This window comes from Nanorana parkeri, unplaced genomic scaffold (genome assembly GCF_000935625.1).
Source record: "Nanorana parkeri isolate BGI_ZX_2015 unplaced genomic scaffold, ASM93562v1 scaffold760, whole genome shotgun sequence".
NCBI lineage: Eukaryota > Metazoa > Chordata > Amphibia > Anura > Dicroglossidae > Nanorana > Nanorana parkeri.
In genome coordinates this window covers 646,905-674,229 of record NW_017307028.1, presented here as the reverse complement: position 1 = coordinate 674,229, position 27,325 = coordinate 646,905, and the positions used below count along the sequence as shown (strand labels likewise).

At 40.5% G+C, this 27,325-nt stretch overlaps 1 protein-coding gene across 5 annotated transcripts in view; it reads right to left on the bottom strand.

The window, feature by feature from the left end:
• The window catches only part of LDB2 (LIM domain binding 2), a 273,961-nt gene that overhangs the window by 74,291 nt on the left and 172,345 nt on the right, over nt 1-27,325 (bottom strand). For all 5 annotated transcript variants that reach the window (XM_018564570.1, XM_018564568.1, XM_018564571.1 and 2 more), the window contains exon 3: nt 17,125-17,297. In XM_018564570.1, the coding sequence (XP_018420072.1) occupies nt 17,125-17,297 (173 nt within the window). The remainder of the gene's footprint in view (nt 1-17,124; nt 17,298-27,325) is intronic.

Genomic DNA, 27,325 nt, shown 5'->3' with positions numbered 1-27,325 from the left:
ATATATATAATGTAAACATAAACAAGGACACCCCGAATCATTATAGATTCCTCAGGAGCTGCTACCATTTAGTAAATACATCAGATTTGTATTTGCATGGCATTGTTCCTTAAATAAATCCTGTTCTGTGAGAAATATGGAGGCTGCCAATGTCAATCTTTGCTTATAACAATGCTAGTTGCCTGGCTGTCATGCTGATCTGATTAAAGTGGAACTATAGGCATTATGAAAAATGGCATACAGTACTGTACAAAAGTTTCAGCCAGGTGTGAAAAAAATGCTGTCAAGTAAATATTCTTTTAGAAATAGAAGTGTTATTAGTTTATTTTTTGAAAAGTAAATTAACAGAAGAGAAATCCAAATCAAATCAATATTTGGTGTGACCACCCTTTGCTTCTAAACAGAATCAATTCCTTTTTTCTGTGGGCTTGTGGCCAAAGCGCCATACGTCTGATGTGACAACAAGGCTAAGTGACTCAACTATGCATGAAAATATCGGAACTGGGGTGTAGAAAAATGGCAGCCGTGTGCTCTGGACTAATGAGTCAAAATGTGAAATATTTGGCTGTAGCAGGAGGCAGTTTGTTCGCTGAAGGGCTGGAGAGCGGTACATTAATGAGTGTCTGCAGCAAACGTGAAGCATGGTGGAGGTTCCTTGTAAAGTCTGGGGCCGCATTTCTGCCAATGGAGTTGGAGATTTGGCCAGAATCAATGGTGTCCTCAATGCTGAGAAATACAAGCAGATACTTATCCATCATGCCATACCATTGGGAAGGCGTGTGATTGGCCCCAAATTTATTCTGCAGCAGGACAACGACCCAAAAAATAAAGCCAATGTCATTAAGAACTAACTATCTTCAGCGTAAAGAAGAACAAGGAGCCATGGAAGTCATGGTTTCGCCCCCCCTGATCTCAACATCATGGAGTCTGTCTGGGATTACTGTACATGAAGAGACAGAAGGATTTGAGGCAGCCGACATCCACAGAAGATCTGTGCTTAGTTCTCCAAGACGTTTGGAACAACTTACCTGCCGAGTTCCTTCAAACACTGTGTGCAAGTGTACCTAGAAGAATTGATGCTGTTTTGAAGGCAAAGGGTGGTCACACCAAATATTGATTTCATTTGGATTTCTCTTCTGTTCATTTACTTTCCATTTTGTTAATTGATACAAATAAACCAATAACACTTTTATTTCTGAAAGCATTCTTACTTTACGGCATTTTTTCACTCCAGCCTAAAACATTTGCACAGTACTGTATATGATGCAATCTGTCAATAACATGGCCACAGCAGTTTTTTTTTTTGTTGTCTTTCCGAGTCCCTCTGTTACATAGTTTTATTACTTGTTAATCCAGCTAGTAAGTCTGTTATTTTCAGCTTCCTTTAACAGGCCAAGCTGTCCAGCAGAAGTGTCAGTAAGAGGGTTTGGACAAAGCACTGAACACTGACAGAAGTGCTTACAATGTTTTTATTCATTCACTGAAAATATATTTTCCATAAGAAAAAAGATGTTTCTATGACTGCTTAAAGATGTTGGCTTTTAATTTGTGAGTCATCTATGTAAAATCCATCTAGATCAGCCATTACACCAAACACTACCCTCTCCATGGGTTGATAACGCTGCTGCCCAAGGGTGGCTTGTCACTTTTTGGGTCACTGACCCGGTAAAAAATCTGCAGGATTTTGACTTCACTGTTTGCATGCATATTTCAGGTTCAGTACTAAGGCCAGACCCAACCAAGCAATTCCCCAAGCACCCCCCAAACCCTGAAATACAGCATATCCAAATCTCCCCTGTTAGGTGAGACACACTTATCTGCTCACCCAGTAGACAGGCATGAGCTTTGAACAGTGTATTAATCTGGTGACACTTTCTCTTTAAAGTCACCTGGAAATGAGTAACATTTAACCTTTGAAGAGGACCTTGCATATTTACAATCAAGTTACAAAGAAAACACTTGGCCAATACAGATGAGAAGAAAATATAGGGACTGCCATTGCTGACATCTCCTCCAGAAATTACAAATTGCCTACCTGTCATGATTTATGCAGACATGACGCCGCGACTCACTGCAGAGGGTGTCGCAACCCACTTTTGGGTCGCGACCCACGAGTTGAGAACCACTGACTTAAAGGTTTATTAAACCCTCCAGTTTTTTTTTGCAAATATCTACTGCTAGCGAGCAGTAGATATATGCAAAAAGTGTTAAAAAAAACCAACCTCTTTGAAAAGGGTTAATATTTACTTGTGTCTTCCCTGCACGTTCCCGTCCGAAAAGGTGAAAATTCTTGGGCGGCCGCAAAGCATCTTGGGGCAGGCGCAAGATGTTTTACTTTAATGTCACTTTAATAGCTTTAATACTTATAAGGGAACATACCTGCAACAAATATGCAAATCAGGGGTGATTCCTGTGATGCGGTGGCAAAGATGCTGCACTTCTACTGAATTCAGAGCAGAGTTGCCACTCTCATGCAGGTTCTGTCTGCTTCCACTACAATGTGATGAAAACATGTTGCAGGTTGTGTGACTGTCAGCATTTTCACTGCTGATTCACAAGCCTGTAGATGGTCAATCAACACTTGGATACACCAAGTCCTGTCCACTGGTTTCTGAATTGAGATCACTGCCCCTGTTGCTGAAACATTCTCACTGTGAGCTGCAGTGTCTGGGAGGGAGAGCATGTGAGACACAAATGAAGGAGAATTTGGCCCATTCAGGGTAGGTAAAGGAAATTTTACGTTTACTTTATGAGGCTTGTGCATGACATAGTAACTACATTTGAGGCTTGTTTAGACTGTCATACAGGAGCTATACAAATTGTGTTTTTAGCTGTTTGTATGGAGTTTTAAATAATGGGTATGTTAAGGCCAATGACCACCATACACAGCTTACATAAGTATTGTTTAGCAGAGAGAATGCTGACATCATTCACTTATTACTGTAGAACAAGTAACTTAATTCCATTAGGTGTAGAGTTATATAGGGCTTCCCAATGTGAGATAATGGACATAAAGATGTTATTATAGGAGGACATAATTTCTATACCTAGCTGTCTCTCTGTTTATACCATTTTACTATGGATGAACACTTGAGATAGCTTCTCAAGGTACCCCTGCCGGTCAGTGGTAAAATGGCCTTTTACACTGGCGGTCAGTGGAGAAGCATCCTTTCACAATGGCAGTCAGTGGAGAATTGTTTCCTCTACATTGGTGGCCAGTGAAGAAGTGCTCCCTTTATATTGGTGATCAGTGTAGAGGTGCTACTTTACAATAATGGTTATTAAAAAATTGATCCTTCACATTGGTCAGTGAAGTTCTCCCTTTACATTGATGGTCCGTGGATAAGTGTCCTTTTACTTAGGTGGTCAGTAAAGAAGTGTTCCTTTTACATTGGTGGTCAGTGTCGAAGTGCCACTTTCCATTTATGGTTGTTAGAAAATTTGCCCCTTTACATTGGTGGTCAGTGTAGTGCTCCCTTACAGTGGTGGTCAGTGGCAATAATGCCCCATTACACTGGAAGCCTAAGAGATAGATGTCATTCTTACAGACAGCTATTAAGATTAGTGGGTATATACCTGGGAGATGAAAGGACTTGCTAATGAGCTCCCATGCCATTGGCTCTGCCAAGTGGAAGTCTGTGCAGGAAGTGCAGACCCTATCTGGCAGAAGTTACATTTTCCCTCGTTCACTGCTCAGGGCACTTCTAGCAACCACTGGTGGAACCCTACAGTTCCAGGCAACCCGGTTTTAGAAAGACTGTTTTATATAAATACCGCAAACTGCAACCGGTTAGCCTTCTTTAGCCTAAAACAACCAATGACAGAAAATAATAAACTCAATTAAGTTAGGTGAAATGGACCTTATTTATGAAACTGTCTGAAGGGAAAATAATCTGTGTTGCCCCTAAGCAACCAATCAAATTCTCCCTTTCATTCTCCAAAACTGCAGCAAGAGAATCTAATTGGTTTCTGTGGGGCATCACAGACTGAAAGAATGTTTCACTCCGACACTTTCATAGATGAGATCCAGTGTCAATTTTCTGTTTTGTTTTGTTTTTTAACCTTACAAGTATTTTACATACATATTTGGGAATGTTATTAACTTGTCTGTTACCATCGTAAAATCGAGACCTATTGTATCTCCTTTATGCAACATAAGCCTGCGTCAGCTGTTTGCCGGTCTGACTGAACAAGGGAAAGCCGCGTTCACCTATGTGCGAAGCTGATTAATTTTCAAGGTTTACCACACAAATTCAACATTTGACAGCGTCCTGGGAGCACGCTGTGCAGAGATCAGGGGTCAATGTCCCACTCTGACTAAAATCTATTTGTATAATAAGAACCTTTGAGACCTATAGAAACAAAACTCCTGTATAGCTGTAAAAATGCAGCACCTAAGGGACGTCGTTATTTTTATGCCCACGAAAAAAAAAGGGTAAAAAAATAAATAAAACGCTTAAAGGAATAGAAAAAGAAAATGCATACCCTAAATCCCAGACAGAGAATAAACTGCCTGCTGTAGTTTGCAAGTGAAGCACTGAGTTCTGTTATATTTTAGCTAAAAGAGAAATTATTTTGTACCGATGTTTAATACCCACGTTTAAGGTGGATTTTTTATTTAAGGTAGCCCTCCTGATCGAAAAAAAAACCACAGTCCCTATTCCCCCCCCCCCCCAAAAAAAAAAAAAAGAAGAAAAGAAAAAGAGTCTCCAATTAAGAAAATATTTGGTGTTCTGCTGAATTCATGTTACCGTACTCTGAGCTCTGACATTTTGTTACCATGGCGACCGAAAATCAGCTGATTAGTTGGCATGGCAACAGAAAAGATGTAATCCCAGCAGACACACTCTAATCAATGCCCCCAGCACAGATGGTCTCAGGAGGATCAACAAGAAAGAGGCTGGCAGTCATTCAGAGGATCACGTGCTCCCTCCAGACTAGACCAGGAAAAAGAAGAAAAAAAAAAAAAGAACATTTCTTTACTGAACCAATAGGAGGTTAACCCTTGACAGTCATGTAACCATGCAGCGTCTCTATAGTGATACGTATGATGTATATACAATCCAGATGATTGTGCCGCTAATACCTAACAGCCTCAAAACCATTATGCATTGTAAAACCTGTCATTGGCCATTAGAAGACCCCGCTACTAAGTGGGTCCCAGCAACATGTTTGAAACAAAGTAAACTTAAAAGGATATTTTAGTGGCCTTTAAAGATTTGAAGATCATGAAACAAATCCATTCAATCAGTTACATTATTATTGTTCTGAAATACATAAGGCCAATTTTGGGCAATATGTATTAGTGCTGGTCATATGGTAAACCCTTGTGATGGTGGACCTTGTTTGTCACGTCCAACACTGTTGCATGTACAGCATACAAACTGGCATTTCTACTTACTGTACCCATATTTCACATAAGCCTTGGTGAGGCAAGGCAGCTTTCAGCACCCCTAATGACATGCACTGGCATTTCTACTTACTGTACCCATATTTCGCATAAGGCTTGATGAGTAAAGGTAGCTTTCAGCATCCCTAGTGACATGCAAAATATAGAGGTGGGTCTTAAGCTGGCCATACACCTGTAGATTATCTCTAGATTTTCTATGGTCAGATGGAAAAAAGTGCAACAGATTCATCCATCTACGCTGAACTGTGTGGATGGAGAAATCTCCCGCTGGACCAAGCTTCAGTATCTTGCTAGTCAGCCCTGGTGGCTGTCAAAATACCTGAACAATCTGATTGGATGCAGGGATTGTTCAGGTATTTTGAGAGCCAGTGGGGCCGACTAACAAGATACTGAAGCTTGGCCCAGTGGGAGATTCCTCCATCCACACAGTTTAGCGTAGATATAGGCATCTGTTGGAGGTTTTCCATCTGAACATAGAAAATCTGCAGAAAATCTATAGGTGTAAGGCCAGCTTTAGACATGAGTGCCATGTAACACTTCATGTCTGTGTGTCTAAGTGTTCCTTCTGGCTGGCATACATAAAGGACCACCGTAAGTAGATGAGCAAGCCTTGCTTTTTCTTTCAGCTGTGTGTTTTCCCCATTGGCCCATGGGTTGCTACTCAGGTTAAAGAGCCTAAAACCTAAAAATACATTCAAGAACCTTAACTAATAACAAAAATGTATCTTATTTGTGTATCACTCGGCTGTAGATCCTCAAATCATCTCTGAATTGGTGCTGACACTGTCCTTCCTTCTGGAGGGTGGCTACTTTTGTTCTCCCTGGTCCCTGTGTGTGTTGTAAAGTAGCCACCAGTCCAAGCTCCCTCCTGTGATGGACTACAATCTCACATTTAGTTTATGAATTTTTATGGAGATTATAGTCCATCACAGGAGTGAGCTTGGAGTGGTGGCTACTTTACAACACACACAGGGACCATGGGGAACAAAAGTAGCCACCCTCCAGAAGGAAGGACAGTGTCAGCATGAATTCAGAAATGAAGGTTCTTATATGCATTAACTCCTGAGTTCAGTGTCACTTTAAGTATCCTCTGCTTTGTTCCCTTGCCAAGTGGTATCATTGGACAAAGCTTCGGGATTTTCATAGAGTGGTGAAGATTACCAGCCTTCCACACATACCTATTGGTCAGTGAGGCAGCAGATCATAGTGATGGACCAAAAGGAATGTGTTTACAATAGTGTCAGAGCTTCGACTGATTAGAACATCCAACATTCGATCTAAGCAGTCAATGCAAAAAGCTGCTGCAGGTATGTACACCTCAAGGTTCCTTCACTTTATAACAGTGTAGCGGAAAAGAGGCGTTTGATCCTTGCTGCTTTAGGAGACCCACATTTTAAATGAATCTGTTATTTGGGATTCTCAGGACGTTCTTGAGAGACTGCTCCCTCATAGATAGGGACACCCCATGTTAGACAGGGGGGGGTCCAAGGTAGATTTGAATGGAAAAAGGACAAACGGGAACACCACCACTATTTGAGTCCAAAACAATAGTTTGTTTGAAAAGGTCAGTATGGTGAAACAGCCGATGCATTTTGGGGGTTTACACAATCCCCTCTTCATCAAGGCTTGAATAAAGTAAAACTTTCTTCCTTTCAGGTTGTGTGGACTCACAATAAAATGAATGGTGATCTGTAGTTACCAATGTCCACATTTAGTGGAGATTTCAGAGAACAGAAATAGTATGATCTGGCCTTCACTTTATACCTGTCAGCAGCTTTCAGTATTCTTTTTTTTAAAGGTACTCTCCTACAAAAATTGAAATGCATATAATGAACACAGCCTAGCGTCTTACTGCTTCAGTTTCTCATCCACCCATATCTGTGGTGCACTAACCTACCTCACTGTTTTTTGTAGGTAATTTGGTGATCCGGGAATCCCTTTTCTTTACCTGTTTATAATGCAGGAGATTCTATATGTGAGAGCGTAAATGTCTGCATTTGTTATTGCAAATTTACATTTTATTTTATTATTCCTCAAATATTGATATAGGAGGTTCACCTCCTACCTATTTTAGCGCACCTTGAGTGTCACCTACAATTCTACCGCCTCCTCTTCTCTTCCTTTTTCCGTGCGAGTCCCCAAAGGTTCTATCCTTGGGCCCCTTCTATTTTCCATCTACACCTCTTCACTGGGTCATTTGATAGCCCCCCATGGCTTCCAATACCATCTTTATGCTGATGACACCCAAATCTATCTCTCCACTCCTCAGCTCACCCCTTCTGTCTCTGCACGTACCACTAATCTACTCACTGACATATTAGCATTGATGTCACACCACTACCTCAAACTCAATCTGACCAAAACTGAGCTTATAATATTTCCTCTTCTACTTGTTCCCTCCCACCTTCGCTCCTCCTAAGACCTCCTGCTCTCTAGCTCTTTTATCACCTCCTCCCATGCTTGCCTTCAGAACTTTATCCTTTAAAACTCATCTGTTCAGGGAAGCCTATCCCACCTCAACAGAACTGCCCTTTGACTTCTTCCACTAACTCAATTTAAACAATTATTACCTTTTGTATCACTTGCCCCTCCTACTAGATTGTAAGCTCTGACGAGCAGGGCCCTCCTAACCCTAGTGTACTGAAATTGTATTGTAACTGTACTGTCTCCCCCATTTTGTAAAGCGCTGTGAAAATTGGTGACGCTATATAATAATAATTATTATTATTATCATAAAATGCCAATTTGTTTCAGGGTCTTAAAAGCCCTTCTTCAGGGCCAGGCTTTGCAAACCAATGCTGCAAGCTAACAGTTTTTATCAAATTTTGAAAATCATCATGGCTTAAGTGGAACTGAAGCCACATATTTTTTTTTAATTTATTTTTTAGATTTGGATAGAGTAAGTCAGGTTTATAAACCCTATGATCTTTTTTGTCCATCTGTGTCCCACTGGGGAGATTTCCCTTCACTTACTGTCCAAAAGCCATAACATGAAGTGTAAGAAAATCCCTCCAAATGGAAATTCCTGGTGGTCAGCAGGATCACCAGAACTAGTGTCTGCATTTGAAGATTTCTCATTTATTCCTGTTCTGGTGACAACTCAAATTTGGGATTTTCTTTTACTTTCACAGATAACAGTCATTAGGACAAGTAGGGGAATAATCTCGATAGCAGAGACAGCAATGAAAACCTGACATGTGTTCTAATACATCTCTATCATATCCAAAACTAAAAAAAAAGTTTGGTCTTCAGTTGCACTTCAAAGAGCAACTTTTGATGCAGCCCCTAAAGCAGTCCAGAAGTTGGGGTAGTGTAGATCTAGTGAGGGAGAGTGCAGGAGATGAATTTCTAATCGTACCTACAGTGGGCTCCTTGTTGTTTCTCCAACACAGATATTCTAATGTATAAAAATGTCACCACTAAAGAGTTCCTTCCAAGTACCAATCAGACTTTTGGCCAGCCTTTTAAGCCTGAATCTGATTGGTAATCTTGAAGCAGAGAAAATTAAGTTGTATAGCACAGATACAAGAAGCAGACATATGCACTCCACACATGATAAGTTATCTGAGATCTGGCTGTGGTGGAATACACAGCACACAGATTCAAGTAAATTGAGAGTTCCTGTATTCAGGAAAACATGTTTATTTAGATCACATACTCACCCTGGTTATTTATCCTATTATGGATAATTATATCTGCATGGCTCTGTACTTGTTGCTTTAAAATTGGCAGTGCATGTACTCAGGGGTGCCTCCACATCTCTTCAGTAGCTTTGCAGAGCAATCCAGAAGTCACAGCACCAAGGTGGTTCTAATATATATATACAGTATATATATATACCTACCATCAGAAAGTCAGCATGTAGCTTTACCCTCCCACCTCCTGCTATCCATGATTGAGTAACCAATATAAGATATGTGCCAGAGATGGTAGAGGTAGGGGTTTTGGGGCACTGGGGCATTCTAGAAGGTAACTCAGATGTGCTGGCATCACTGAACGCATTTATTCACATGCAAGAGGCACTTTAATCAGAAGCAGGTGAATACAGAAATACTTTAGGCAACAGCTGTATCAACAGTGGTAACTCAGATGTGCTGGCATCACTGAGTGCATTTCTTCACTTGCTAGAGGCACTTTAATCAGGAACAGGTCAGTACAGATATACTTTAGGCAACAACTGAATGAGACTGGGTGTTGTTAACCCTATTGCTTTAAGTTCTGCCTGAATCCTCAATATCTTCACAAATAGCATTTTTTGTCTATTTCTACGCTTCCACACAAGTTCTGTTGGGCTACCATTTGGAATGAACCATGCCATGCCAGTGGAGGTATCCGCATAGGAACAAATGACATGATCATATCTACCTTCATCTAACATAGTCATATTATTGTGTGTAAAGTTATGAAAGAGCTAAAAAAAACTGCAAAGAGAAAACCAAACTGGGTGGAAGAAGAGCTATACACTACATAAAACACACACATGCATGCACAGACTGCATAAGAACTGTGTCTGTAACTGAGAAATTCTTCCTGTGGGGCAAGTGAAAAGGTTCCATTTAAACATAAACTATTGCAAGCTATTCTACCAAAACTCACTGGCCAAGCTTCTGTAAGACTGCAAAGAATGTTGGCACTATTACAAAAATATGATTAAACTGTGACATACTGTATACCCCTGGAAAACAAATATGAATTGCAAATAGTCTCTTCAGATCCACTAAACAAAGTGTAAGAGGTAGAGCAACTTTGTGATAAAAAACATTTTTATGCTATGTAACCCAAAGAAGTAATAAGCCTTGAGCTAGTAAAAGCAGTAAAAGAGATGACAGAGGCACCTAACTCAAAAAAACATTCTTAACCGGCAATACCCTACTAAACAGAAATCCTAAAGCAGCTATATATAATTCATTAAGGCATTGTAAGATATACAGTATAACATGAAGATGATCATGTGTTATCCTGGTATGTCTAGGGACACTGAGCAAGTTCTGTGAAAAAAAAGACCAGCTGACAAAAAATATTTTCTAACATGACATGCCTGAATTACCATGTCACAGGGTAACCATAAATATACCTCTTCCATAGTAAATACCAATTTGAAGTCTGTATTTGCAACATACGGTGTTCTCTTAGAATCCTGGACCTGTGAGAAATCTGGTCTGCGTCACTCAGAAGTTGCAGGTGGGGTCGGCTGAATGCGCGATCGCAACAGCTGATCTGGTCCATGGTAACATAGTATTTGAGGTTGAATAAAGACACAGGTCCATCAAGTTCAACCTATTGCGTGTATGCATGTGATTCTGCATGTGTGTGCGTGTGTATGAGTCCCTGTGTGATCTTGTTCTTAAGAGTACCTGTACCCCTGAATGTTACGGTCTCTGAGGAAATCGTCCAAATGCTTTTTGAATGATTCAACACTCTCAGCAGAAATCACTGCTTGCGGCAGCGAGTTCCAAACCCTAACCGCTCTAACTGAGAAGAAGCCCCTTGTGCTGAAATCTTTTCTCCACCAATATTAGGGGGTGGCCTCTAGTGTTTATTATGGTGTTTTACCATAAAAAGTTTAGTGCTGATGTTGCTATCACCATTGAACATTTTGTACATCAAAATCATATCCCCCTTAATCTCCTCACTTCCAGCGTGGTCCAGAATTTCCACAGGTTATTTGCCTGTACTGCGTGGGGTGAAGCCACTGAGTCCAAAATAATTTACAGGCGAGCCGTCTGCGGCCACATAACTTAACACATAATAATATTAATAAAAAGAAATATAAATAAATAACTATTTCTTAAGTTATATGGCCGCAGGCACCTCACCTATGAATTTTCTGGACCCACTGGCTTCCCCGCACATGCGCAATACAGGCAACCATCCTGTGAAAGTTCTGGACCCGATCAGCTGTTTGAGGCAGTGGATGTACCACCACCTTCAACTTCTGAGACCATGTCATGTCCAGCACACTGCTAGAACATACCTTTCAGTAAGAGAGGGATAAATGCCTGCACTTATTAGAAGGGAAATCAGCTAGCTCACTCTTGTTCTAGATACCCTTGGTCTACCTAAAAAAGCTGAGTGGATAATTCAGAAGGTAAACCTTATTTTCAATTCTCTGCCTAAGCATATACAGTATAGTGTCGGGAATACTTAGAAACAAAGCAAGGGGGGACATAGTTAAGGTTTTTCTTTTAATTCTAAGGATGTTGTCACCCCCAACAAGTTAACTAGTGCAAATAAACAGGGCTTTAAATATAGCACCCAAGAAAGCTAATAAAATACAAAAGATTTATAAAAATATAATTTTTGTTAATACAAAATATTTAAAAGTCATAATGTAATATTTAAAGCTTTACAGATACACAAATACACACAGCATATCGGAGACCACTCCTAATTTCAACATTTTATGTGGTTTTCCAATCAGAGGTTGATGTGTTTCACAGATTTTATTCACTTCTTCAGGACCAGTATGTGAGATGACTGCAGTTAAACATTACTTGTATGGTCTGTACATTTGTGTAGGACAGTAAACAGTTATATATCTGAATTATAGGCATATGTTCTTTATCATGAAAAACTCCATATATACCATATAATTACATTTATACATACAGCACATCCTAGAATCCTATAAATGGCAGTTGTGAGGGCATGGTTATATATCACATATCCCCAACAGCTAAACAAAAAGAGCAAGACCAATATGAAAAAAAAATACACATGCAAAATGTATATGTCCATTTATATACTCACATACATTATTTTAGAATAAAAAGCCTACGGGTGGATCCCCTTATGGCCAACAGGATAGATGGCAACAAGATTGGCAACAAGGGAACATGTAGGCTTGAAAAGAAAATGTAAAGACAATACAAAAATTCTATCTAAGAGAGTGATATATTATTCATACATTTTACCCACATACAGTATGCTGCCCCTCTTTTATCCACTTGCTGACCGGGGTGTTAAACCCCCTTCCTGGCCAGGCCATTTTTCAGTATTCGGCGCTGCGGTACCTTGACTGACATTTATCTGTCACGCAACGCTGTACTGAAATTAATTTTATACCATTTTTTGTGGACACATAGAGCTTTCTTTTGGTGGTATTTAATCCCCACTGGGGGGTTTATTTTTTACTACATAATGAAAAAAGTACCAAAAATGTTGGGGAAAAAAACGTTAGGTTATAAAACATTTATTATTACTCAGTTTTTTGGTAAAATATAAAAGACACGTTCATGTCAGGTAAATAGCTAACATATAGCGATCGTCCAAGGTATGCAGCAGCTGGTAACTGCTGTTTACCTTCCCAACAGGATTCTGCTTGCAGAAAACAAAATCACGTAAATGTGCATCCACCCACCGGGAAGCATCTGCCGTCCGCCTGCATTTTTACGATGGGTGGACGGCATGGGGTTATATTACTCTGATATAGTGTACACAAAAGGAAATTGCAAGGAACCTTCTCCCTCCTTACCACCCATATATACTTCCCACTTAGTGTTTGGGGGGGGGCGGGGGGGGCTGTAAGAGGTGGCTACTTTTGTTCCCCATGGTCCCTGTGTGTGTTGGAAAGTAGCCACCGCTCCAAACTCACTCTGTGATGGACTACAATGTCAATATAAATTTGTAAACTAAACACGAAATTGTAGTCCATCGCGGGATTGAGCTTGGAGTGGCGACTACTTTACAATACACACAGGAACCATGGGAAACAAAAGTAGCCCCCCTCCAGAAGGAAGGACAGTGTCAGCATGAATTCCAAGATGATTTGAGGATCTACAGCCGAGTGATACACACATAAGATACATTTACAGTATGTTGTTAGTTAAGTTGCTTGAATGTATTTCCAAGATTTAACTCCTGAGTTTAGTGTCACTTTAAAGGAGAACTTTGGTCAAGCTATAATGGCCAGATATATGCTGTCCATGCCCATACATAGGTACCTGATGTTTCTCCAAAGAGGACCTGTCACAAATGTTGTATATACTGCCACCAAGGGACTTATCATCCCCAGTAACCAATGCCCTGCTGGGCCATGTGTATTTGTTGCATCTGGATTCATGATTGAAAAAAAGTTTGAGAGCTTAATACTACTTTAAACAGGCTTTTAAAATCAAGCTCTACTTTTCAACATTGCACACGCTCTATCTTTTGTGCCTGTCTAAGATAGATACAGTGTACTATGTGTATCCGGAAAGAAATAAAATGCTTGAAAAATTAAATTAATGTTTTGTGCTCGGTATCCTTTGTTTTCTAGAAGAAAAATGACACTGCTCAAACCCACACATCCATATTGCCTAAAATAATTTCTGGAAGATACGATTTTCCTTTTTTTGCTGTTCTATCGACTCTTGTCTGTGTTACCTTTGTATTAGTATAATTTTGCAACAAAGAAATCATTGAATACTGGAAGTGATACTTGAATTGTTTCAACTAAGGGTTCATTTTTCAGGACAAGCTTTCAAGAGATCTACTATCTTCATTAGATAGAGTACTGTTTTGACCTTATAAAGAGAGTATGCCTCTCCAAAAGCTTGTTCTGAAAAATGAACTTTCATGGCAAACAAAAAAATAAAATGTGCAGCACTCAACTGTTTTTTATATTTATATCACAAACTAAGTAATACCACTTCTCTTGTTCTATATGCTGGGCACAAGGCTTGCCACACATTACAAGCAACCCTATTACTTGAATGAGGACATACATACGCTTGATTCCCTCATCCCTACAAAACGGCATGGTTGGGGGAATCCCCCTTGCCAGGCTATTGTTTTCTGACAGCAATGGGTGTGCTTTTGTGAAAATACCCAAACAGTGATTAAAGCTGATTGGCTGTAGTCACTGTTTAGATGAGAATTTTCAGACCAACTCCTTTGGCAAAAATTGATCAAAATATCGACTTTTGCTGAATGGAGCGACACCAACAGGGCCACTCAAATTTCACAGTTCAAGAAGTGTATGGCTGGTTATTACTCTGTATGAATGGGCGCTGCCCTACTGTGCACTGCCTATACATACAGATTAATAAGCAACAATAATAACTTGTCCTGTATGCTGAGCATAATCTCAATATCTGTCCTTGTTCTGTATATGAAGACAATGTACAGTAGAACTTTTCTGGTTCTGTGCACTGAGTGTAATTCTCTGTATCTATACTTATTCTGTATATAAGGCCACGGTACAGTAGCACTCCTCTGATTCTTTATGCGAATCAGAGGGTGTCATTTTCAATATCTGTTCTTAACCCCTTTATGACTGAGGCCTTTTTTTTTCATTTTTTGCACCCATGTTATATTCTACATTTTAGGCCTGGATATTACTTAAAACCCCCAAACATTATATATTTTCTGAAATCCAAGACCGTATAGAATAAAATGGTGGCAGTTGCAAATTTTTATGTTGCACGATATTAGCGCAACTCTTTATCAAACCCCCAACATTTAGGGGAAAATGTACTTAAATTCCCCAAAACACGATACAATACCCATTTTAAAAAATAAAATATAAAAGATGAGGTTACAACGAGTAAATAGATACCCAAAATACCCAGGTTAAAAATTGTGTGCACCCGTGAAACGGCGACAAACTTCAGTACCCCAATTTTTTTTTTGATTTATTTATGCAGTGCCGTCCGTCCGTTTTTTTACTACAGGCGGACGGCAAGAGGTTAAGGTGATGCTGGGGGTCCAAAAGACCCTCCAAATAAGCTATTGAAGTGCTTATAGCTGGGTTTCAGGAGCACAGCACTGACAGCTATGGGACCGGAAGTGATGCAATCCAGGTCACATAGAACGGGGAGGGGATCGACGAACAGATGTTCGTCCATCTCCTTCCCAGCTCCCCGCCGACACCAGAGAAGCCGGTCCCAGGCCCGTAGGAGGGGCAAAGGAGCCCTGGAAGCACGGCGGGGGAGCCCTTCACTAGACCATAGAAGCGATCTGGCGACAGCTGAGTCGCCAGAATCGCTTCTATTGTAAAGCCGACAAGGGCTTTACAAGTTCAAACTGAGGTTTTGCCGCCAGGAGTCTGTTTAAACAGCCCTGATGCTATCGACGTACACTGTACGTCGTTAGTCGTGAAGGGGTTAATCTGTATACAGGGACACTTTTGCTTTGCGTGTTTACAATGTAGCGCCCACCCCCCAAGGAGCCGCTGGAATAACCCGGGTCATCATCACTGGTCTGTTTAGAGGTATGATCTTCAGCCGTCCCATTAGCATTTAACAACCCTCTTCTAGTGCCCACAAAGCTGAGGTCCACTCCAGTAATGCAAAGCTGAATAACATTTATCAAACTTCTTCACACTGGGGAGAGAGGGTATAGGGATCCTAGACATCCAGGGTATAAGAGAGATAGACTCCAGAATCACCAGACCTTTTTAGCATCTCAGTGTAGATCCACTTTGAGTACAGCAAATAGCAATTGAAGTATCAGATGAGCAGGGATGTATATAGATCCTCAGCAGGAGAGACACCAGCTATGCTCCAGAGGTCCCCTATGTTCCAGGCACCTCCAGTAGCCATCAGATTCTCTGGTTCTCCTCCTCAGACCAACAGCACAGGCCACCTCTATACTGGAGGCCCCAGGGAAACTCTTTCCACACTCCAGCCTCTGCCCACCCCCGGGCCTCAGATCTAGCCTGGGGGATGGCAGGACAGCATCCAGCTCTAATCCATGGCGCATCCGACTAGTCAGAGCACATGGCAAATCCCTCCAGTATATGTACCCTATCCCAGCATTCACCACTGGTTGAGAGAAACCCAGTGATTGGCTGCTGTACTGTACATGCACTTACAGTGCCTCACATTGGCTGTCCCACAATATAGCAGAGTCCCACTCCGCCAAAGGGGGTACAGGCAATGCAAGACACCTGGAATTAACCAGATAAATGCCACTATAATCAAACCAGGCTGACTACAGCCCTGGCAATCACTAAATGTCTAGTAGCCACCTCACAGAAGGTGACAAGAATAAGCCACACTCAAGTACATTTTCCCACCCCTACTTTTGCCACAGTGCCTGGACAGCGCCACTCCATGATCGCCCTAAAACCTGTAGGCACATATTTCTGCATATATAAAAATCTTTGTAATAAAATATGCATCTATGTCAATTTCGCAGTAAGTGTGTGCTCATATAAATAAGCAATGTATGATAATGCTATACCTTGCTTATTTATATGTGTAGGCATTGACTTCTATAGGAGGACCTGTGGCTCCATAAGGAAGGTGGAGTGGGAAATACGCTGGTATTTATGTTGTACCAGTTCATCCGACCATGTGCATAAGCCCTTATCAGTGAAGCTAAAAGAGACAGTGCCACTACTACTAGTACACACTATACTGCAGGCATTCAACAAACCAGCAAGAAGGTATCTGGAGTGAGAACTTATGAGAATAATTCCCCATAAGGCTTTTCTAATACCAGACTCCATAACTGCTTTGTAGGCTTCATTGTAGCAATTCTACCCCTGATGCTTCCACTGTTTATATGGTCATACTAAGGCAAATTCACATAATAAATTATATCTACAGTATATGTTGACTGTATAGAAAACTAAAATACTATTCATACTTTAAATAACACGCTTGCCACTCAGTCGAAAAATGAAAACCTGTGCATTGGATAAGAGCAGCACTGTTATATTATTGCAGGAAGGAGAAAAATCAATCACTCTTAAACACGTGGAAAAAAAACATCAGCTTTGTTATTACCTTGGTGAACATGGGTTTCCCATGCTGAGTGACCATGGTACATTGATCACAGTCCACGGTGATGGATGAGTTGTGGTAGGATTCTTTGGAGTGCTTGAGAATGTAATAGAGATCAGTGACACCCCCTTCAAACACTGTGCTAAAGTATCGAGGAATGAGAGTCCTTCCAATTGCTGGGGAGGGAAAAGACAGAAAAAAAAATAATTAGATTTCAAAACCAAGATCCAGGCTGCTGGCTATGGCTTCAATATTTGTTGTTTTGGAGAATATTTTATCTTCAGGATAAAATCACATTAGAAAATGCAGGATGTTCACACAATTCATAGTGCAAAATATGAATGTCATTTATTGACCCTTACATCTGATATGTAGTATCAGTCATTTATAATAGCAGGTAAATACAGCTAAGTATAGGTTACTAAGCTTGTATATATGTTGTATACATCGAATTCAGGGTGGAAATATTATCAGCCCTGTTTTACCTTGCAAAGCAATGGCCACACACATTACAGTTGGATTGTATAGTCTTTTTTTAGATTTACCAGCCATATAGTGCAAGGCTCTACCTGATAAGATATGACATGAATGGAATGTTGAAGCAGTAGTAAACCTGCCCCGTCCTGTGTTGAGTTTTGCCATCAGACTTTTTCCACCTTTCTATCTTTTTCTTTCCCTCTCTCCCCACTCTCCCTACTGCTCCATTTACTTTGCTGGTGCAGATGCACTGATGTCACTTTTTCTGCCATTATTATATTTTTTCCCCATACTCCTAAAAGTCCCACCATGGAAACCACTGTTCTAGATGCATAGCAGAGCAAACTATGGAAATTGAGATTGAAAACAATATGGAGCATGTCAGATTTATCAATCACCCATTAAAATACAGTCTCTAATATAGTACCCTGTGAAGGTTCTGAGTCAGAAATAATCATAGGGGGCCTCAGGTACACTTAAAGGTAAAGGGCCAGTAGGGTCAAAGCCATGTTTTACTGAAGAGGTAGCTGGGGAGAGTACTGGATGTCTGGGAGAAGATCATTTCAATAATTGTACAGAGGCTGACAGAAAGTCAGAAGTGGATATACTGTAAGCGGTCTGGTAGATTTAGGCCAGAGTCCAGACTCAGGTAGTGAAACTATAAAAGCCCTGGAGGAGGAGGACAAAACTATAAATATAGGGGTCCCAGGACTGAGGAGTACTGTGCTGTTACACAGCTGTAAAATATCACACCATTCATAGTCATAGTTAATATTCATATTAATGTGAAATTAGAATTTATATAGTTTATTTTCCTTGGGCCATTTGCTCATTGGTGTTATATGGCTGATTGTTATACTGACATCTTGTGGTCATTTTGGTTATTGCACTGCATTTTCTTCTGAATTCCCTCCCATCTATGATGTATTTCCCCCTTCTTGTTCAAGAACTAGTCGAGTGTCATGGCTGCTTATGACAGAAACACATGTGCATGCTAGCTTGGAAACATTATCATCATTGACCTTCAAATGCATTCTATTCATTCATCTGCTGTACCCTGTTGTCTGCTGTAACCTGCTGCAAACGATAAAGCATTCTGCTTTATTGCGGAATACTTTACATTTCAAGCATCTAAAAGGTATTTTGTGACTTCAGCGATCTGATAAGGACTGTCTGCAGTGATTATATCTGCTTATACAGGCCAGATATAGAGGTCTCAGCAAAGGATAAATCGCTAATACAACAATCAGAGTCAGAATAGGTACCAAGGAAGTACAGGGACATAGGACACTGGAATAATGAGCAATGTATAAGTCTGCCGCTTGTTCTCGTAACTCAACCAGCATGCTGGCAGACTATCTTGAGAACTCCTAGAGTTCCCCTAATTAAAGACATCACAACCCACACTAATGCTACCACCTAAGCTGCCACCACCCACAAATTACAAACTTGTGAGGAACCCTCTGACACCCTCAATCAGTACAATCTGCCCTGAATGCTGAAAACCTCAGCATTGTGACTAGAACACCCATCAACATCAACGCTACATTGGCAGAGGATATTATTGCCAGCAGTAAGCAGTAAACTGTCAATACATTGGCTAGTAACAATATTCCTGTATATATTAGACCCTAACACATGTATTACATAATATTAAATCCTACTAAGTTAGGGCATTGTATTCAAATGTCTTACCACCAACCTTATGTTCAAACTTTGGAAGTCCATGTTAAATGACTTATAAATATTTCCTTTAATACCTGGCATCCTATTCATCCATTTTTAAGCTAAAAAGTCCAACTTGATTTTTGCACATTTATCTATATGAATTTATTCAGCGCATTTTATTCACTGGATCCCATCAAATTTATCAGTTATTTCAAGATCCATTCTCTGACATAAAACTTTATTGATATATTAATATGCAAATTAAACCAGGGAACACTGTAAGGTTTTTCACAACCCCATTTTACATTTAGAAATGACATATCTCTGATTTTATTACCTGTGTTATTTACTGCTAAGTATTGGCAGTGAATTAAGAAACATCTAAAAATAAGACATTATAGTGTTTAGTTGGCTGAGAACTGGAATTTTCCATGCCAGCAGTAAAAATGGCTGCTGTTTCATTGATGTGAACCTCATAGCAATCCCTTCGAGTGGTGTAAAAATAATTAGGGATGTTCAGATACCAGTGCTGGCATTTTCCCGAGAACTACCAGGGTTGCAGTGGTGGCAGCTGTGACAGGGCCCTGGCGCTCCACCACTGTCCTGAAATCATTAGTCTGTATTGTTTTAGAAAAGCTGTCACATGACAATACACAAAAATGTATCAGTATTTGTATCTGTGAGTACTTGGACAAGTATTGGTACTTGTACTTGGTCTGGAAAAAATGGTAGCGGTGCAACCCTAATATATACTGTATATAACAAATCAAAAAATAAAACAAAACATGTACAAATCCCAGGAGAACCGTAGCCAATGCTCCTTACAAATGACAGCTGCCTCCTAACCTTTGAGTTTTTCTCTAGTCTAGTCTTGGATCTGGAAAAGTATCTGTACCGAGTACGGTACTTGGTATCTCAACATCCCTAGAAATAAGGAATTAATAGGGATGTTTTATACTTTAAACTATAACTAAACCCAAGAACAAAATTGTATATATTGAAGCTTAACAGTCCTTAGATGTGGTGGCCATCTTAGCTTCCTTTTTTTTCAGGCTAAGAACGTTTTCAGCAAGTACAGAAAACGCCTATTGATCTTGCCAATAAATAAGTGACCTTGTCACTTCCTGTGAGATGAGCAAAAAAGTGAAAACAGTTTTTCATGTGTAAACTACTCATCTCATCACCTCCAATGTAATGAAGACAAACAAAGGCAAACATGTTTGGATCATAGATACAGCGATGGAGTGACTGCAGCCACTCTGGGATAGAAAGTGTGTTGTTTACAGAATTTTTAGCATTTGTATGTTGACTTTAATGGATAAATGTTATATATTTCCTAGGTGGCAGTGTATAAAACCTTTTCCTTATCGAACCGTTTTGATTAGTAGTACCTACTGAGTTAAGAAATTATTGAATTCTTGTACCTTAGACTTCAGTGATTTGTTTATTTATAAAGTATTTGCAGGATTACCAGAACAGAATAAGGGGGGGGAAATCCCAGAAAAAAAAATAATGCAGGCACCTTCTGCAACATGTTAATTTTTTTTAATTTTTTTTTAGATATGCTTTAGCTGTACTTAGAAGTACATAATAATCAAACATTAGGTGTAATAAACACTTATCAAGTAAGCAGCATTGAGTCCAGGAGAAAAGACCACCCACTGCCGCACCTAGAGCCCAAGAAGAGGTACCTGTAATGGAACAGGATGAAGATTGCACGTATAAAGAGATCTATTATATAAATTTAGCATTAAAGTGACATTAAACTCAGGAGATAAACCTTAAAAATGCATTCAAGTACCGCAGCTAATAACAAAATTGTAGCTTATTTGTTCATCACTCGGCTGTAGATCCTCAAATCATTTCTGAATTCATGCTGACACTGTCCTTCCTTCTGGAGGGTGACTACTTTTGTTCCCCATGGTCAGGGACCATGTGTGTGGTAAAGTAGCCACCACCTAAGCTCGCTCCTGTGCAAGACTACAATCTCATGTTTTGTTTACTAGTTTGCATTGAGATTGTAGACCATCACGGGAGTGAACTTGGAGTGGCGACTATTGTACAACACACACAGGGACCATGGGGAACAAAAGTAGTAAACGTCCAGAAGGAAGGACAGTGTCAACACCAATTCAGAGATGATTTGAGGCTCTACAGCCGCGTGATACACAAATAAGATACATTTTTGTTAATATTAAGGTACTTGCATTTTTAAGGTTTAACTCCTGAGTTTAGTGTCACTTTAAGACTGCACAAATAAAGGTATGTGAAAGGGGATTTAAAAAAAAACCAAATTTAATGTGGGGACGGGGCTACAAGGACGGTGGGGTTTGGGGGGCTTGAATAAGTCAGAATTCTGCTTCAAACATTACCACACCTATGATTATTTTACACATTATGATTACACTGATTAGCTTCACAGGTATAGTTAAAAAATTAAAAAGACTACATTTTTCTTTTTGCACGTGGATGCATGAGAAGTAGGGATGCAATTTCCAGCCATTTTTGGAAATTCTCCTTAATTTAGAATTTATTTTGGAATAAAGTTTTTTTATATGTAAAAACAATTTTACAGGGCAGTTTCACCATGAAGTTCAATAGATTGACGCATGCTCAAGTGTGATTGTGAATATCACCACTAATAAGTATAAGTATTTCGGTCGAAATTTCGGAGATTCGGATGTATCCGAATTCCGAATTACAGATATAATGAATGCAAACGAATCCGAATTTCCGATTCGTTTTTTTGGACGAACTTTCGTTTTTGGACGAACTTTCGTTGCAGCAAAGTGACATTTGAGAACAAAAAAACGTTTTTTCCCTCTTAAATGTCACTTTGCTGCAACGAACGAACGAATTATAAACGGAAGTTCGTACGGATTTCCGCTAACGAATTTCGTCCGAATTCCGAAACGAATTGACTTTCAGACCCGAATTCCGAAAAACAAAATAAAGCAAAATCCGAATCAAAATCAAACGAAACCAACAATTTTTTTTTTTTTGCTGGTGCACATGTCTACTGATAAGATGGCTGGCCAAGGACAGAATGGTGTCTAACTAAGAACAATGGGCAGCAAGACATCCGTCCATCTTCCGACAACCTGTATGTGGATGGTAACTGCTGCTATCTTTTCTTCACTTTAGCCAACTGATGGGTGTGGTGCATGCACTGTAAAAGCTTCCTTCTCAACTATAATGTAGGAAATAATATGCTATGGGTTATACAGAGATTTCCCATCATGATAGAAAATTCCTTTGTTTGATTACGATCACTTCCCACAATCTCATGCTCTCATTACTTGTTTTGTACTGATTGTAGCAAGCACGACTCAAATAGATTATAACGTTCACTTTCATTGCAAAATGTATGGGCAACCTTAGCTGCAGTAAACAAGATTTTGCTTGCATATAATGTACCCCTCTCTGGAATGGAATTTCTTCCTTCCTCTAATTCTTGCACCCTGGTCTATCCTTCACTTTAATAATGAAGGAGTAATAACTGTGTGCATCCTCTAATTAATTGCCGCTGTTAAGGTAACATCAATTGCCTAAGCAGATCTGTGTTCTATACTAGCCCCGATGAAACACTAGCTGAACCTTAGTGGATTCCACACTTAAAGTTTAAAAGAAAACACCTCTGCTTGGCAATTATTCTAGAGAGGAAACTAATAGAGGTCGATTGTAGTTTTGAGCTTGATAATGCCGACACAGGTTTCATGATGAATCCCTGGGCAAGTAATTAAAGACTCCACAAAGAAACAACTTTGTGCTTGTATCTGCCTCTGGAGTTCTCTTTTAATATAATGCTACTCATTGTGATAATGACATGATTTTTAATAAATTCATAACATGCACTAAACAATACTCATCTAACATTCTTCACAGTGATTTTTAAGATTCTCACCACTTCCATATCTACACTAAATGTAGGGGCAATTGCAGGGAACCAGTAAAACCAATCAATGAGCTACTAATGTTATCTAAACTAGCACTACAATTGTACTGAAATCAGAAAGTTCCCTTCATTTACCATAAACTCAGCTCTCTGTAATCTGCTGCAGTTGGGTCTAATGTAGCTCATCAAAGGGTCATCAGGACTGTACTTGCTGAAGCCTGTGCTATGTACCTTCTTTCTTTGTTTCCTGCTTCTACAATTCCAAAGAACTCTAAAATCTGATTGCTGGCTGTGATAAACTGCTTTGTACTAACTAGGCACGAGCTCAGGTTCAGACCCATTTATTTGAACATGAGCCCCTCAGAACCTGGAAGGAGCTCCTCCTGAACACGGCAGGAAGCTCCTTACGTGCTTCAAATATAGGCATGGTTACGTGCCTATATTTGCTGAATCTCATTTACATAATATGATTATGTGGTCATAATAGGTAAAGGAGATCAACACAAGCATCCTGCCCCTTTGTTTACATGCAGGGAATGCCTGTATCACAGCTGATTGGGTGGAATTGCCATGGCACTGCCTTGTTTGGAAGAGCTCAGGTTTGAAACAGGTTTGGTCTGAATCTGAGCTCATCCTTAGTGCTGGCATGTTTTTACCCAGGTATGGGAGAGACAACAAGGAGAATGCAGTGGGTGTGTTCGAGAATCCCTCCCCTGCATCAAAACAGGGATTCTCAGATCACCAGATTAACATCTGGTAGACAAATGCACTACAGCTATGCCTAGATGACTAGCACCTTTCCTTTGTGTTCTTAGTTGAGCGACTACCAATTTCTGTTAGAGAGTTATAATATGAGCAAAGGGAGCAATATTAACTTACAACAGCCTCTATGGGTACTTTTACCTGACCCTTGCTATTCTTCTTGCTGTCCCATTTAGCAGTATATGTTGCATAGAGGTTGTTGTGGCTTTAGGATGAGCAATGAGATATACAGGAGGAAAAAATGGGATAGGCAGACAGCTATAAAAACCTGACAGAAGATCTAACCCTGTTTCACTCTAATTTCTCTGTTCTCATTAGAGATAGTTATCATCACGTTCTGTCCTTGTCTTTACCTATCATTAGGACAGCAAGTAAAAGAAGTCAGATCTCCCCGTTGAGGACATGAAGAGCAATAAAAACAGAATTCAGCTTTAATTGCAGTCATTGCAGCAAAATGGTACAGCCAGTCACCAACGTGCAATTACATTTCTGTGGCTATCACTATTATCTTCTACAGGAAGGAGATGACATAAAATAATACTGGAGTCATTTATCTCTCTCGGTCTCAATTCATATACTGCAAGAACTGACAAAATATCTGATCAGATTTAAAGTGACACTAAACTCAGGAGTTAAAACCTCAAAATGCATTCAAGAACCTTAACTATTAACAAAAATGTATCTTATTTGAGTTTCACTCAGCTGTAGATCCTCAAATCATCTCTGAATTGGTGCTGACACTGTCCTTCCTTCTGGAGGGTGGCTACTTTTGTTCCCCATGATTCCTGTGTGTGTTGTAAAGTAGCCACTGCTCCTAGTTCGCTCCTGTGATGGACTGCAATCTTATATTTACCATATTTTTCGGCGTATAAGACGGGTTTTGAGACCTTAAAACATCCCCCGAAAATCGGGGGTCGTCTCATACGCCGGGTACATACGGAAGGATGCGGTATACTGTATGTAGCTTCGGCTACATACTGTATACCACGCTGAGCCAATCACGGCAGGCTTTGTATTAATGAATACAAAGCCTGTATTCATTAATACAAAGCCTGGCGTGATTGACTCAGTGGAAGACGGAGGACACAGTGGGGATCGTGGACAAGGTAAGAGACTGTAATCCCGAGTGTGGCTCGGGGTTACCGCTTATGGTACTGAAAAATAACCCCGAGCCACACTCGGGAATACCGCCATGGATGTTAGTGGGTGCATTTAAACATTATTTTGGGCTATACGACGAGTATAGCCCAAAAACACAAAAAGTAGGGGGTCGTCTTATACGCCGAGTCGTCTTATACGCCGGCAAGTACGCTAGTTACCTAATTTGTATTGAGATTTTAGTCCATCATGGGAGTGAGCTTGGAGTGGTGGCTACTTTACAGCACACACAGGGACCATGGAGAACAAAAGTAGGACAGTGTCAGCACCAATTCAGAGATGATTTGAGGATCTACAGCCGAGTGATACACAAAAAAGGTACATTTTTGTTAATAGTTATGTTTCTTGAATACATTTTTAAGGTTCAGCCCCTGAGTTTAGTGTCACTTTACCATTGATAATGCTAGAAAAAAACACAAAACTGGAAAAGAGAGAATATTCTTACAGCACTGCATGTTTGAACAGACTTTCCAAGCTTCTACCAGCACTTTACCTGCATTTTATGGACAGAAAATCTGCACGTGGCCTTCCATACAGTAATGAGTCAATAGGCCTGTCAATACCTAAGCATTATTACTCCACTGAGCTTAGCAAACTTTTGTTGTAGACACAGATGTTTGCTTGAATGCTTTATTATGCCATACTGATTGTAGTCCCAGTCTAGCTCTAATCTTCCTCTACTGGCAGCTGTAAGGATACTGGCCAATAGCATCATTTAATTGCTGCATTTCCTAAGCATCTTATTCCCCCGTGCTTCCAAAGGAGAGCGAGGAAGAGCTGAGCTGAAGGAAAAATCTACTCAGCGTGTGCTTGAAGCTTCGTTTTTCAATGCAGGTAGCAGAAGAGCATGTAGGGAATGTTACAAATGAGTGCAGCGCCACTGTTCTGCAATTAGACCATTGGTTGACTAGGAGCAGGGTCCACCGTCGAACTGTTTTCATTATTATTAGGTATGCTCTGAGTTTAAAATCCTTTTAGATAATAGACATTTAAAAAAATATTATTTATATTTATTTTTCCTGGCAAGATTAGTCAGCAGTGTGGAGCAATGGATAATATGACTACCTTTCTGTACTAAAAGTGGATTCAAATCATGCTGAACGGCATCATTTTTATACTTAGGTGCATTTTCTCTGAATTCTACCTCATTTACAAACACACAAAGGGGTCTATTCACGAAGCAGCCGAAGGATCTAGCCATAGCTTCGGCCGATCTTTCGGCTAGCTTCGGCCCCAGGCTTTGGTTCAGCAGAACCGAAGGGCTGTTGTACGGGCTATTCACTATAGCCCGTACAGCTCCCGAACTTGGCCGAGCGGCTCAGTCAGGCCGAACGCATATGCCTCGGCTCGGCTGAGCCGCGCTGAAAGCCGAAGCTGGCCGAGCGGCCGGCCGACAGCCTGCTTCTGACAGCTGGGCGGAGCCAGTCGTGATCTTACGGCTGGCTCCGGCCACTTGCAGAGAAATCAGAGTCCCTGGTTACCAGCTAACCAGGGCCACTGATCTCCAGACAGCAAACTCTCCCTTGCGCTCTGGGAGTCTACCGCTCCTGTCCGCCAAGGACAGAAACACTGCTTTTTCTTTCTTTTTTTTTCTTATTCTGACACAGAGCCGTGTCAGAATAGAAAAAAAAATTAAACATTTTTTTGGCCATAGGAATGCATTGCTAGATTACTATTGGCTATTTCAATTTGCAATAGCCAATAGAAAACTAGCAATGTACCCGCCCTCTGCTGCAGTCCTCCATCAGGTCCACTACTGATTGACAGCAGCAATAAGAATCTGGCAATGCATTCCTATGGCCAAAAATGTATTTATTTCTTTTTTCTATTCTGACACGGCCCCGTGTCAGAATAAGAAAAAAAAAGAAAAAGCAGTGTTTCTCTCCTTGGCGGCCATGAGCGGGAGACTCCCGGAGTGCCCGGGAGAGTTAGGCTTTTTTTCCCCTTTTTTTTGACGGCAGCAGAACCGCCGACCAATAGAAAACTGTTTGGTGGAGCTAGCTGTCATTGCTAGCTCCGTACAATCGTTTTCTATTTTTATTTTTCTACTTTTTTAACTCTTTTTCTGTTCTGCTCGGTCCCATGCTCGGCGGCATTCGGCTTTTCACTCACTGCTGTTCGGCATCTATGAGAATAGACCAAACAGCAGCGAGTCGCCTGCCGGAGGTTCGGCTCAGCCGATCCAGATGTTGGATCCGCTGAGTCGAACTCCTTCTGCCCTTCGGGTTGGCCGAACATGCTGAG